Source organism: Artibeus jamaicensis, unplaced genomic scaffold, assembly GCF_021234435.1.
Source record: "Artibeus jamaicensis isolate MK-2021 breed Jamaican fruit bat unplaced genomic scaffold, CSHL_Jam_final scaffold_1689, whole genome shotgun sequence".
Classification (NCBI taxonomy): Eukaryota; Metazoa; Chordata; class Mammalia; order Chiroptera; family Phyllostomidae; genus Artibeus; species Artibeus jamaicensis.
The window spans coordinates 2,786,592-2,801,307 of record NW_026522029.1 but is presented as its reverse complement, the minus strand read 5'-3'; the positions used below and the strand labels follow the sequence as shown (position 1 = coordinate 2,801,307).

Genomic DNA, 14,716 nt, shown 5'->3' with positions numbered 1-14,716 from the left:
AAAGGCAGAGGGTGGGCCAGGCGGCCTTGGAGAGTCCTTTCTCTGCACCACGATCCCGAGCCGTCCCCCGGCTGGTGAGCTGGAGGCAGCGGGGTGTGTTCGTGGGAGCCCGGCTCTGAGGCAGGTGGCCTGCACTCCACGAGTGCAGTTCCTGGCTCTTCCACTGGTCAGCTCTGTGGCCTTGGGCCCGTGGCATCAGCTTTCTCCTCTGTAACAGTGCTTTTCTCGAAGCCATTGGGGACAAGGGAGAAAGTCTCAGAATGGCGCCAGAGCAAGCATTCAGTGATGGTCATGATGATAATGTTTGTCTCTATGGGAGTAACAGACGCTTCAAGCTCACGTCGCTCTGTGTGCCCTTCATAACCGAGGTACCTGTTAGTGTGGCGTGGTCCCTGCTCGCTTGTGACGCCACAGGCTTATCGGCCTGGCTGTGCAAGTCGTCACAGCTGGGGGAGCGGCACAGTTTCTCTTTTTGTTTTTTCCCATTTTCCAAGTCCTGTTAGATTTACTCACACATTCAGTTCTCTGCATTCAGCGAAGAAGACAGGGCAGGATGTTTCCTTAATTTACATGTGAGAAAATGGGAGAGTAGAGGTTAATTACTTTCTTAAAATCACATAGTGAATTTAGTAAATGAGCAAGAACAAACCATTTGAATTTGGGGCTAGCCAAATAGAAACATTATTACTGTTATTTTTTTATAATTAGTTATGTATCCTGCCTTGTTCCCAAAAGAATGGATGTCAGGGACCACAGTGTATTTTAATAATCACAAAAGTAGAAGATGCACAAGGGGACATAAAAGTGGGTTGATTCCCACAGTGACAGTGTGTAGCACCTGCCACAACTCAGATGCTGCTCCCCACCTGACTCAGGAGGGGACAGGCCAGTCCTGCCCATTTATGTAGGTGTTAAAACATCAAATCCATCTCTTCTATTGCCTCTTCTTATTCCTATAGAAAATCCTCAATATGTTTCTTAGGGAAAAAAGGTCCCGTAAGACATTCTTGCATTGCAGTCCCATAACGCGTTGCTTTTAGCGCGTCCCTCGTTTCCCCTTGTAACTGAGAGCAGGTGGGTGGCCCACAGAAGAGGCTGGTGGGCTGCCCAGCTGGGGGAAGCCTCTGGCCGCTGCCATATGTGGCCCAGAGTCTGCCTGGGCCTCAGCTTCGTGGGTCCTGAAACTGGTTGTTTGTGCCCTGCGGGATGACTGGTGCTGCGTCATGCTGGCTGAATCACAGATGATGTAGATACTAGAAGGTCGTTGTATTCATTTTGTACTAGATACGGGTCTTTCTGGATGTGAAAGTTCTTTCCCTTTTTGCTGAGTAGTCCCTTTTCAAAGACACCAAAGTAGTGTCTGAGTGCGGGATGGTGGAAAAAATCAGAGAGGTGATGAATTGGCCATTCCAGCATTCTCTTCTCCAGCTCATGGGCAAGCCTGAGCGGTCATCCCACCCCTGGGAAGAGGCCCCCTCTCTGGCTACTGGCCTAACACTTCCCTTCAGAAACAGCACTCACAGCCCCAGCTAGTGTGGCTTAGTGGCTTGAGTGTTGAACTGCGAAGCAAAACGTCGTCAGTTTGATTCTCAGTCAGGGCACAGGCCAGGTCCCCAGTTGGGGGTCGTGACAGAGGCAACCACACACAGATGTTTCTCTCCCTTTATTTCTCCCTCCCGTTCTCTCTCTCTAAAAATAAATAAATAAAATCTTTAAAAAATAGCACTCCCCAAAGTTCCTTGATCTCTGGCCCTCTTTTTCTAGATCTGTGGAAGAGCCCAGCCCTTCCCCAGATGTCCGGGAGAGAACAAAGGGCTGAAGCTCCCATTTCCCTTGATGGGTTCCCAACGCCGTTCAGTCTAGTCACTCTAGGCGGTTCCCAGGCTGCGAGGCACAGGCAGCACCAGCCGAGCTTCTCTCTGCCAACCGCACCGATTTAACTCCGGGAAGATCCTCCAGGCTCCCTACTCCCACCCTGGGTCCTAGTGAAGGGGTGACCGGCAGCCAGAGCTGGTGGTTGTGCTGTGTTTGCTGAGTGCCAGCACCCTCCCGAGCACTTTCCCGTGTGACTCGTTGAACTCTGTCAGCTCCGTGAGACAGGTCCACTTGTGACCCCATTTCAGAGATGAGGAAACTGACGCCCAGTGGGGAAAGGGTGGCTTCAGGGCGGCAGAAGCAGATCCCCAAGGCCCCACTCCCAAAAGAGCGTTTTCACCCCAGTTCTACCAGGGGGTCATAGTGGGCCCTCTTTTTTATTTTCATTTTTTAAAAATTTTTAAGTCAGAAAGTCAGTTAAGATTACAGATGAATCGAAATGGGGAAAAGTACCCATCTGGGTATGAGAAGAGGGGAGGGGAGGAGGAAGTTGTCCTCGGTCACAGCCTGGCCTGCGGTTCAGGACTGGAAAGGGCGCTGGTGCTTGCTGGGGTGGGGGCTGGGGTGGGGGCTGGGGTGCTCTGCTGAGGGTCCGTCTCCCCTGCAGTGTTGTCTGACGCCCTGCACGTGGCTGCCAGCCCGCCGTCCTCCCCGGGCCAGGGCCTGAGTCTGCGCCTGGGCGAGCCCTTCGAGCTGCGCTGCGCGGCCGCCACCGCGTCCCCGCTGCACACCCACCTGGCGCTGCTGTGGGAGCTGCGGCACGGCCCCTCCTGGCAGAGTGTCCTCGGCCTGACCCACGAGGGCCGGCTGCGCCCGGGCCCCGGCTATGAGCAGCGTTACCATGACGGAGACGTGCGCCTGGACACCGTGGGCAGCGACGGCTACCGCCTCTCTGTGTCCCGGGCCCTGGCCACCGACCAGGGCACCTACAGGTGCGTCGTCAGTGAGTGGATCGAAGAGCAAGGCAACTGGCAAGAAATCCAAGAGAAAGCCGTGGACGTGGCCACCGTGCTGATCCAGCCGACAGGTGAGCTTCTGGAAACTGGGTATTTTAGATTTTATCTTATTTTGTGACCAGGGATGGTATAAGAACTGGGCGGGAGGCCCTGCCCTTTCTGAGAAGGTTTCTGCTTCTCTTGTGAGGCCTGGTGTTGGGGGCGGGGAGGGAGGAGGGTGGTTGGCAATTGGGGAGGGTAGATTGGCTTTGGGCTTCATGCCTGTAGTGTTGCTTTGCAGCCACTGTTCATCTGGATTCGTGCCCCCTGAGAAGCTGCAGGCTACCCATGATACTAAGACAATGTTCTGACCGAAAGACAAGTCCCTTTAAGTGCCAGAGTGAGGCCTGGCTTGGCGTCCAGAGGACCTTGGCGTGGCGCTGCCCCACCCAGCTCCCTAGCCTTTATCTTGTTGGGCGTTTCCTGCGTCTCCGGATCTGCCGTCCCTGCTCTGCTGGGGACGTGTGGCTCACCTGTCTGGACCTCTAGTCTAACTTGACTCTCCAGGCCCCCCTCTCAGGGCCCCTCAGGTGCTCCATCCCCTGCCAGGTGAGGCGTCCGTTCTCTAGGGCGTGGCCTCTGTGACCACCCCAGGAGCACCCATCCAGCCCAGAGGGCGCCCTGCCAGATGTCCTTCGTCCTGTCAGCTGGGAGCCAGCTCCAAAAACAAAACAGGGAACAAAAACCCTAATCCAATTAGAGAAGTAGTTAAGAAAATACAAAATGTATTTTAGAAAACCCATCAAAATAAAAGAAAAACAAATAAGAAAGAAAAATGAGCCGTTACTGATTCCAGGACCCACAGCTTCAACAAAGAACCTACCAGATGAGCAGCTGTGTCCTGGGCCCTGGGGTCGGAGCTGCTGGGAACATTCCCAGGCCCCACGGCCCCACGGCGCGTGGGCTTTGGCAGAGACAAAGTGTGACGAGACCGCCCCAGCCTGATGTGGTTGCAGTGGATGGGTGGGGGGAAGTGCTTGCTTTTCTGGGAGTGCAACATCCTCAGATCTTAGAGCTCTTTACTGCGGGAGCAGCTGCCCTGAGTCTGTGAACTGGGAAGACCTTGGCCGGACTCGCTTCCTGAGCATAAACATAAGTGTGTGGTCATTCCGTCGCTCAGATGGGAGGGAAAGCAGCAAACAGTCCACACGGGAGTGTCTGTCCTCTGCAGGCTGCCTCGTGTCCTCAGCATTGCACCCTGCGTGTCCACCACCGCACAGAAGCAGGACTGAGGTTCTCAGTGACCGCGGCCGTCACTGTGGAGGGAGGTGCACTGGCCACAGAGGAGCTGCCCACCGTGCTCAGCCTTGGTTCCGTCGGCTGCAGGACCACTTCCTAGAAGTGACCTGCCTGGAATCTTGTCTTAAGAAACCTCAGCTACTCAGCTTGCATCCAACAACTGTTTTCACACACAGAAGGGTTAAGATTTGCAGCAGGGTTTTTGTTACGCAGGAATTTTGATGGCAAAGGTGTTTTTTATTCCAAACAAGCCATGGAACCTGCAATACCTCGTTCTAGGACTTGAGCCCTCTGAACGTATTAGGCAGGGACTAGCATTTGGTTCTCACCTGAGCCTGGGCATCATAACCTTTTCGTGTCGTGAGTTTCTTTGACGGTCCTTTGCAGCCCGAATTAACATGTTTTAAGGCATAAAATACATTCAAAGGGTGATAAAGAAAAACAGATTTATTGGAGTAGTTATCAAAATATGTTTAGGACAGATTTGTCACAGAGCGATATTGTGCTTCATGGGTGGTTTTTTACATGACAGGATGGGGTGGCCCACCTCACAACTGCTGGGGTTTCTAAGGGGCGACGATGTAAGCGATATTTTCTCATATCGTCAACAATTGTAATGTAAAAACATCTGTGACTTCTCTTGTGGCAAAATCCCAGGGACAGATAGTACCACACTGGTTTGTTGTTTAAGCCTCGCACTGAGAGGAGATGCGGGATTTCAGGTAGGGAGGGGTAAAAATAAAGACAAATTTTTCCCTCATCCATCCTGGATTCTCCCTGTGGAGCTCAGGCTGAAACCCCCACACCGGGTGCCTCTCCTCCTCTTGTCGACCCCTGCACTCTGCAGCTAGTTCCCGAATATTCTTACCACCGTGTTGGGATGAACAGCTCGAAGCTGCTGAGACCGTGGGGCTGTGGTACCTGGGAGACACTGTTCATACCCACGCCCCTCTTATGAGTGGTCTGGGTGATGCAGATTTCGGTGTCTCTTATGGATTCGATTAAGTTTAATAGGAGAAAGCCTGACTTACTGTACGCTCAGCCTGGGGTCCTCTCCTGCATTACGAGGGCTTAGAACTTCTTTTGTTCTTTAGCCTGCTCCTTCCTCTTTCCCACCAGTGACCCCCCCAATCCAAAACATGTGGCAGGGATGGTTAGTGGTGTGGCAAGATGCTCAGCCGCTTGCTGAGAAAATCACCAAGAGAACCACTCAGTTGAAAGACATTTCTGCCGCTGACCCCTAAACCTAAGAAGACTGTGTTCACTCCGTACGGGCAGTCTGCAGCTGTATGTGGACCACTTCCTCACTCACCTGGCTCCCTCCTGAGCCGCCTCTACCTCCAGTGGCTGGTGACCGGCACACAGGGCCCTCCGGCAATCGTCCAGGGTCCCTGACCACGGTCATTGTATGTGGGGTGGCTCCACCCACAGCGCGGGCTCAGGGCAACGGTTTCTACACTGACCCCTCTCAAAAGACACCCTCAGGGGACTTTTCACCCCTTTAAAAGGGTCACCCTCAGGAGGAGGAAGACTTTGGAGGGTGGGTGGAGGTGAGAAATTAGACATGTAAGTTCCTTTTTCTAATTACTATGCCCACCTCATTTTCTGTCTTCATCAAGGTGGGTCTCGAACTTGGCCAGAGACGCTTGTTTGGAAATATTCATGAGAAAGCTGTTTACTTCAGGGGCCCAGGCTTTGGGGCTGGTCTTGTGTGAGCTGGGCGCCAGCTCTGTCCCGAGCCTTCTGCACACGGTGGCCCAGGCTGGGCGGGAGCACAGGACGGCGTCATCTGAGCAGCTGTTCCCACAGCATTACTGCAAGCTGTTTTTCTACTGTGGTTACAGATATTCACCTCCTTTTTAAAAGCCCCTAAATAAAGTACGAGGTCTCCATGTAAAATGCAGTGACAGGGGACGCTGAAACCGATTTGCCTGGAGACAGTGGCACCACGTCCATTGGCGCTTCCTCTGAACACAGTCCACTTCTAATCATCCACACTAATGAGAGGGGGCTGCCGCATGGAGACCCCAAAATCGTTGTTCGGTTTGAAATCGTGTGCCTTGCACTTAACGCTAGAGTGGTACGTGTAATGGAGTAAAGGAGGTGCTACGTACACCACGTTTTGGAGACTTGACTCATAAAATGTATGGTCTGGTTTCAATTTCTGGGTCCTTCTGTTTAGGATTCCCCCCCCCTTTTTTTTTTTTTGCCCAAAAGATGGTTTCACCCTCCCCTCCTACCCTTCATCCTCCAACCCCCACACCCAGTCCCCAGCCAGGGATTTCTACCAGTCAGAACTGAATTGTGTGCTTTCTCTGTGAAGTCACCCCCGTCTGGTCTTGCACAGGGAGAACGTTCTGGTTTTCTTTATGAAAGCAATGTTCTGCAGACTCCTCTCCAAACAACAGTGAGTTTCTGGCGGCAGGCAGCCTGGGTTTGAATCCCTGCTCTGCCACGGGTTTGTTACCTGCGTGGCCTTGGGCAAGTTACTTGAGTTCTCTGTGCTCCAGTTTCTTTATCGGGAAAACGGTAATAATAGTACCTACCTGCTAGGGCTGTTTTGTAAGTTATTATAAAGCACCCAGAACAGTGCCTGGCATATAGTAAGTGTACATAAGTTTATATGAGTTCAAAGGAAATGCGGTGTGGCTCATAAATTTATTTAATAAATATTCCTCGGGCATTTACAACTGTACGAAGCCTTCTAACTTTAATGCCATAAATGAGAGCAGGAAAGGAGAATATCGGGGGTGGGAGGAAGGGACAAACACTATCTAGATCCTCAAGGTGTATTTGTTTTTGATTTTCAAGTTCTGCGAGTGGCTGTGGGCAGGAATGTGTCCGTGGCTGAAGGGAAGGAGCTAGACCTGACCTGCAACATCACAACCGACCGAGCAGATGACATCCGGCCCGAGGTGACGTGGTACTTCAGCAGGACGCCTGGCAGCACTGTGCCCGGCCCCCACGTGCTGGCCCGGCTGGACCGAGACTCCCTGGTGCACGGCTCTCCTCATGTCGCTCTGAGTCACGTGGATGCACGCTCCTACCATTTACTGGTTCGAGATGTGAGCAAAGAGAACTCTGGCTACTATTTCTGCCACGTGGCACTCTGGGCCCCGGGACACAACAGGAGCTGGCACAAAGTGGCAGAAGCCATGTCTTCCCCAGCTGGCGTGGATGTGACCTGGCTAGGTGAGTGGTGTGGAGGGCGGCTCTCAGCCCCTCTGACGCAGCCCTTCCTCCGGGTCATCAGGAAGCATCAGTCGCAGTGCAGTGCACGTTACTTTGGCATTTTTGATGTCGAGACAAGCATACTTTAGCCTGGATGGGTCCCAGGCTGGGGGTGAAAGCAAAACTGGCTGAAATGGAATCTGGCAGGCGAGGGCAATGCTTAGATAATGTGGCCTCAGTTGTCTCAGTACTCTCGTTTTGGGGGACAGAGTTTCCCTTTGTTGTCAAGATTTGCAGGGTCCAGCCCTGCTGAATGAATGGCTCTTTGAAACGCACGGGTGTGCCGGGGTCCGCTGCCATTCCCCCTTTCCTTCCCTAGACTCCTAGCTGGGTGCTCTCTGGCAGGAGCTGCTGCTTCCAAAGCCCAGTGCAGAAAGAAAGGATTCCTGCAGATACTGGAACGTACCTTTCCCACCAAAGGCCCTGGAGTCCTCCAATGATTTTATTTGCAGTTACCAGTTAAATGGAATGGCCCTCCTGCTTGTCCAGCTGTCCTGGTGGGCTCTCACCCAGGTGTGATTCTCGCTGGCGGAGCCATGTGGCTGTCAGCCGTTGGTCACCTGGCCACCCATTTATAACAACTTGTCACAGAAGTGACGGTCATGGCCATGTTCTTTCTTTTTACCATTGCTACCTTCCCCACCTCTGATTGTCCTAAATGTGTGCCCTGCAAGACTGACTCTTCCTAGTTTCTGTTGCTGTCTTATAATTGATTAATTACAAGTACACCTAGGCAGGATGGAGTTGACGAGCATGTACCTTGCTTCCCACTTCCATTGTCACAAGGCCGGAGGCAGGCCTGCAGTCAAACTCTGCCCTGTCCTGAGCGTGAGCGCTCTGCTGTCCCCAGGCTGTCCTGAGCCCTGTTGGAGGCCTTTGGCATGGCTCTGATGATCAGGAGTCAAACATCTCTAAAGGCCAGGAAATCTTTCCTCCCCCGTCGGACCCTAGACATCCTCCCACCACGCCCCCCAGCTCATACTTGGCTCTTCTCTCTGTGTTGAAACCTTATCACGGGTCGGGGGAGCCGTTTGTTCCTGATAAGCCTTTATTTGGCAAAGATGCGGAGTCCACAGGTGGGGACCGAGGGGCCAGGGCGAAGACGAGCAGTAGGAGAGCAAGCAGAGGGTGCATCCAGTACAGAGGGAAGCTGGGCAGGGTGTTCGTCATCCCTGGTAGCAAAGTGCTGCTTTGATGTCGGAAAAGCGAAAGGAACAGGATTTATCTGGCTTTTATTCTTGCCGTCTGAACCCCACGCAAGAGACTCGCTCTGAAGTACTGAACTGGAACAATGTTGGCCCGGCCGGACCTCGCCTTAGCAACCTTCAAAATAAAACAGATGTTGTCAGCACCGAGAGATGTTTCATCTCTGGGGCTGAATCTGTCTCCCAGCGCGGATCCTCAGAGGCTGCGTGGTGCTGTCAGATCCTGGCGCTGCCACTCCTGCCCCCTCCCCCTCCAACTCAGAATCGTGGCTCCAGAGGTGTTTTTAGAACGTGCGGCCTTCTCTCCAATTTGAGAGCCTCTTTCAAGTGCTCATGCCTGGGTCCAGGCATTGGGGGCAGGGTGTGCAGGGACTGGCAGAGAACTGGAGGGGGGCTCTGGGAGGGAGTGGGCTCTATTTGTTGGCGTCTGTGTTCTCCCAAGTGAGAAGGAATAGAGAGACTGAGTCATGGGAGTAGGTTTGGTGACTATCCTAAGGATCCAGCTGTTTGTTTTTCTGCAAGGCGCAGGCACCATTGTTGCAAAAGTCACCTGCGTGCGTTTCCCTGGCTGGGGCCGAGGTGCACAGCACCCCACACCTTGCCCGGTGCTTCGTACCTAACGGGTACTCAATACGTGTTGGCTGGCTGGGTAGATAAACCAGCTCCAGACACATGCACAGTGTTGAAATGGGTGCACAGGAAACCAGTGATTGCAGAGAAAGCAATGATGTCCGACTCCGACTGTTCAGGGCGGTTGCACCTGAGGAAACCTACAGGGAGTGAAAGTGGTGTCAGCCGAGGGTGTTCCGCTCCTTTCTCCCTCAGAAATCTCCTTCCCGTGCCTGTGACTCACCCCCTTACAGCTGCCGGGACGCTGGCCAGGAGGCAGGTCCAGTGTAAGGTCAGCAGCGGACTTTCTCTCTCCAGCTTTCCCAGCTGGACCGTCTGCCCGGAAACCCGTGCACCCGCCCTGACGTGTGGTTCTCCCTAGACACACACCGCGTCCGTGTACGGATGTGGGAGCCACGCCATATGCTGCTGGGGGCCTGTTGGAGGCCACCGAGAGGCGCCCCAAAGGGACAGGGAGACATGACCTGCTAAGTACTCTCTTTACCATAGGCCACCTTGTGTTGCGTGACTATGGGATGTTGTCACACAGAGTTCTTAAGAAGGTTGGTTTCCTCTTCAGGTGTTACACAAAACTCCCAATTTTGCTAATTGACCTATTAAAATATTAATAATAACGAGCATTTATTGAACACTTGCAGTGTGCCAGGCACCAGGCTAAAGGGCTTTACGTGCGTTAAACAGTTACTCCCCACAGCAGCCTTGGGAGTGAGGTGCTGCCCTGCCCCCGCCTGGAAACCACTGGTTTTTACTTGGCTTACGATTTGGAGGGTCCGGAATTAGGAAGGACTCAGGGGCTTCACCTCTGATGCACAGGGGACAGCCGGGGTGGCTCCGTCTGGGAGCCCCTTCCAGACAGCTTTCTCATGCGCACGTCACCATGCTCTCTGTCCCCACACGGTGTCTCATCCTCCAAGCCCTTTCCACGCAGCTTGGGTTTCTCGGAACACAGTCTCCTCAGGGCGTCCCCTCCTTACAGGGTGGCTGGCTTCCAGGAGGCAGGAAGTGGAAGTGCCCAGCCAGTGAAAAGCTATCCCCAGGACTGACACAGTGTTGCTTCCACTGCTTCCGGTTGGTCAGAGCTATCACAGAGGAGGCTCAAGTTCAAGGGGGTACAGAGAGACACCCCATCTCTTAATGGGAGCGTAGCAAGGTCCCATTGTAAAAGGGCATGTGGCTGGTAAGTGTTGCTGCAGTCCTCTTTGGAAAATAGAATCTATAACAGCGGTTAATGCCTGTTTTATTTCAAAAGAAATGTCGAAGACGGCTCAGAATGATGGGCCTGGGTCAAGTCTATTTCATCTTAAGTGGAGTCTGTTTCAGATATTGTTGTTACCTTACGTGGAAACCTTTTTGGCTTTGGGAATCAGCTTCACTCCTGACTCGCAGGGGGCCGCACGTGGCCCAGGATGGCTATGAATGTGGCCCAACACAAAATCGTAAATTTCCTTTACATTCTTTTTTTTGCTAATCAGTTTTTGTTAGTGTTTGTGTATTGAATGTGTGGCCCAAGACAACTCTTCTTCTTCCCATGCGGCCCAGAGACGCCCAAAGGTTGGACACACCTGCAGAGCATAGAGTCCTAACCGCTGGGCCGTGATTGTCCTTATTTGTCTGGGGTGGGTGCTGGGGGGGGGGGTAAAGCAGGCTGGGATCGTCTCACGTTCTACTGTGTGGCCCAGACAGAGATCAGGGCAGCGGTGTGAGAGGCCCTGGCAACTCTGAGAGCATTTGGAGCAGCTGGGAGGACCACGGTGGGTTTTTTTTTTTTTAGGAAGAAACAGCCTCTTTTACTTGGGGCTCATGTCCTGCTTTTGAAGGGGAAAAATAAGATTTAAGTTGTCCTGCAAAATGAATCTCCATTCAAAAGTGGGAGACATAAAAATAAAATCAAAATCAAAGGATAGGCAGTACAAGTTGGGTTACCGTGTTTGAACACTAAATTTGCCTCTGAAGTTTTTTTAAAGGGTTAGACAAAAAGAAATGTGATTATACAGTTCTCCTCTGCTGAAGGAAAACAAACTCAGAGAGACAAACTTTTTCTTGGCAGGGAATTTATCATGTGCTTTTTTATTTAAGGGGCATTGGATAACATAATGGACAGTGCTTTCAACTGTTCTTTTACAAAAGGCCCTAAGTGATTGTTTAAATGGATGTTTCTTATATCCACTCTCTGTAAGAGCTGAGGGCATAAATCTTAAGTGTGTGAAGGAGTTTCTTCTATAAGGAGCTGAGTGACTGTGGGGGACAAATGTTGCTTTGTGTCGATCCAATTTAGTATATGACTAAAACTATGGAGGCTTTGGAGGAATAGCGAGTTAATCTGCATGGTACGCCGTCTCTTGCTGCTGTCAGATGTCTTAAATGAGCCTTTGGCACGCGCTGGATACTAATCAGTTTGTGGTTGAGCTCTCTGCCCGAAGTACCAGACTTCCGTGGTGTTAATTGGAGAGGCTTCCACGGGCTTCAGATATGAGAGCAGGAGGAAGCAGAGTTGAGTTCTGCTGTTGGGGCTTAAGAACCTGATTTGCATTCTTCCCCACAAGAGGACTGTCCCCTCCTCCAGTAGTGTGCCAGTGAGGAAGGCAATTATTTTTCTTTAAAAGGAGCTGTTAATCTGCTAAGTACTTGGTAGAGACTTCTGAGTTCTGCGCCATCTAGAGAAGACGAGAGTTAGATCTGCAGACTTTTACGGGCACCTGTTATTTATGAGCTGTCTGTCCGGGATCGCCTCTGACGGCAGAAGACCATGTGAGCGAGCGCTGGAATCCTGTCACCTTCTGGGTGTGCTGTCTCGGGTGTGTCGCTGAAGCTTTCTAAGCTTTGGTTCTCTTGGTTTCTGTGTTGCCACCCTTCAAGGCCAGGCAGTTTCATGGTATCTGTGCAGACGGAGAAATATTCACGGAGCCGTTGGGGTGTCTGGCATGCCTTTATTCACGGGTGGGCGAGCCACACACGCTGCAAACTGCGTGTCTATCTGCATGTCTCACGTTGTGGCCCTTGCTCCCCCGCGTGGCACCCGTCATGACACCTGTCCCCGGGTGTGTCTCTCATCATCAGCGCCTCCAGTAGGGAGTCCCTACCTGTTTTAAGTACTAGGAACAAACCCGGAAAACTGCCAAACCCTTACGTAACATACTAGTTCTGCACATGCAAGCTCACTTTATGTTATGGAAACAGTTTATGGGACCCAGTCTCAAGGCCATGAGAACACTGGTTAACAGGCCCCCTCAAGGCTATGGGGACGCTGTTCCCCTTACCTACCCAGACACCCGGGCGAGGGAGCCAGACTGCCTCCACTTACCCTACAGTTTACTTCGATAATGCATGAAAAAGCGCTAAGCACAGCACCTGGTATTTAAGCGCTCAATACATATTCATGGTGGTGGTGAGGATTTATTGGTATTTGGGTGGGGACAATGTGTCACATACTTTTTCCCACCAAGGTCTTAAACAGGTAAGACTAGGGAGGGACGTGTCTCGGGGCACGGAGGAACCAGGACTGTGTGTGTCGGGGAAGCACCCCTCCCAGGAAGAGGGGGCTGAGCCGACCACACCCAGCCCCTTTCCTGCCTCCACCCCCAAATCTGGTAACTCACTCTCCCTTCTCTGGCAGGAGTGGAGTGAAGAGGAACGGAGAAAAAACCGCATGGGCATTACTTTGTGTGGGGGCATACCCGTGCCTTTCAAGTGATACTATCTTTACTGCTCTGATGTGACTAAATGCAAGGACAACCTCCTCATAACCGTTCTGCTGCGTTGGGGTCCAGCCTCCCACCCCAAAACAAGGGCTCCTCATTTATAGCCTCAGTTGAAATGTCAGAGAACATTCCGTCATTCTACACAAGTGTGAGCGTGGCGACTCTAACCATTAGTCAAGCTGCTCAGTTGCCTCTGAGGGACCTGCCCTGTTCGAGATGATACAGCCTCATCAGCAGGGACGAGGGCACACGCCCTGTGTCCCCTCACGTGAGCCTGCAGCCTGTTCATCTCATTGGCTGTGCCAAGTTCACCGAGCATCAAAGGGGTATTAGAACATGGCCCTGCTGTACATGGTTTGGGACTCGTGCTGGGGCCCCCTCGTCTCCCTTGTCCTCTGGGATGCAGCAGGCTTGGAGAAAGTGTCAACAACTGGGCATGGAACGGGGTTGTGCGGTTTGGTCCTGGCACCGCATCCGTGCCGGGAATTCTGCTCACACACACTGTGCAAGACCACAGTCTTTGAACTTCTCGCCTCTGGGCTTTGGTGTTTGTTTTTGTTTTCCTTTTAGGAAATGCACCTGAAAGTAGTACCTGTCGCCTAAGGTTGTAATGAGCATTAAGTGAGAACGTGAGGGAAGTGTGTGGCATGGTTGGTACCTGGCCACTAGAAAGCCCTTGACAAATGTCTGTTGTTGTCATTGTCACTGTCAGATGGGGATAATGACTCCTTCCTTATAGAATTGTGGACGTCAGTGGAGGTAATGTACATGAAAATTGGCAGTAAGGTCATTGCATACAACAGGCACAGAATAGCTGTGTTAACAAATTAGCCAATGATTCTGGTAGCTTTTTATTGCTTTAAAAGTCGTAACAAGGGAGTTTTATGACCCATATGCAAAAACTGTCATCTTTCACTGGAGGGGACATTCACACTGTTGCAGACCATGGCTTCCCAGGTGGCGTGTACGTGAGCAGAGGCCACCCAGGGAGGCATGCAGGGGAGCAGACCTTGCTTCTCCAAATGTGAGTGACGTCACCCTCAGATAGGCCGCAGTATTCCGTGAGCGGGCTCACTCACACGTGGCTGCAGTTGGAAGAGAATTTCCAAGAAATTTACACAGAAGTAGAAAGAACCGCCAGCTTCAATAATTATCAATAGCTTGCTAGTCTTATTTCATCTCTCTTCCTTCCCCCAGACACACACACACACACACACACACACACTCTCTCTCTCTCTCATTTTTTTTCTTCAGGAAGAATATAAAGCACATCCCGGACTTCATGTCATTTTACCACGAAACACTTCAGTATGCATCTTCAACTGATAAGCATTTTTAAAACATAAGCACCATTGCATTCTTAGCTGATTCCTTGATGAGATCAGGCAGAATGGAGCGATAATCAGTAGTGGAATGCTTCTGCCCCAAATTAACATCTTTATGCAGAAATATTAAATTTAGTTCAATGCAGCAAGCGTGGTAATGTCCTTCATGGACAAGGCACCGCATGCACAGCACGCACGGATGAGTTAGGCAGGTAGGGCCGGACCCTGTGAGGAAGGTCACAAGGCATATAACCAGAGTTCGAGGCTGTGCTCAGATAAGCTTCTTGGACAGCTGGAAGCCTGGCACAGGGCGGGGTCTCTGAACGTTTGCCGAATTCTAAGTAGAGGCGTGAGACAGGCTAGGTGAGTGCGAAGGGAGCGTTTGCTGGCTGCGCAGACGAGGTGTGTGCATGACGGACCTGGAAGAGCAGGCACGACCTCTGTACACAGAACAGGGAAGGAAAATTTCCATCGCACACCCAAACCAGAGAGACAGGAGGGCCCACCTCTACTACTGT

The 14,716-nt window shown here is 51.9% G+C and overlaps 1 protein-coding gene across 1 annotated transcript in view; it reads left to right on the top strand.

The window, feature by feature from the left end:
• Positions 1-14,716, top strand: part of PTGFRN (prostaglandin F2 receptor inhibitor) — a 73,490-nt gene that overhangs the window by 30,221 nt on the left and 28,553 nt on the right. The window contains exons 3-4 of the mRNA XM_037135104.2: positions 2,483-2,902; positions 6,921-7,301. Coding sequence (XP_036990999.2) covers positions 2,483-2,902; positions 6,921-7,301 — 801 coding nt within the window. The remainder of the gene's footprint in view (positions 1-2,482; positions 2,903-6,920; positions 7,302-14,716) is intronic.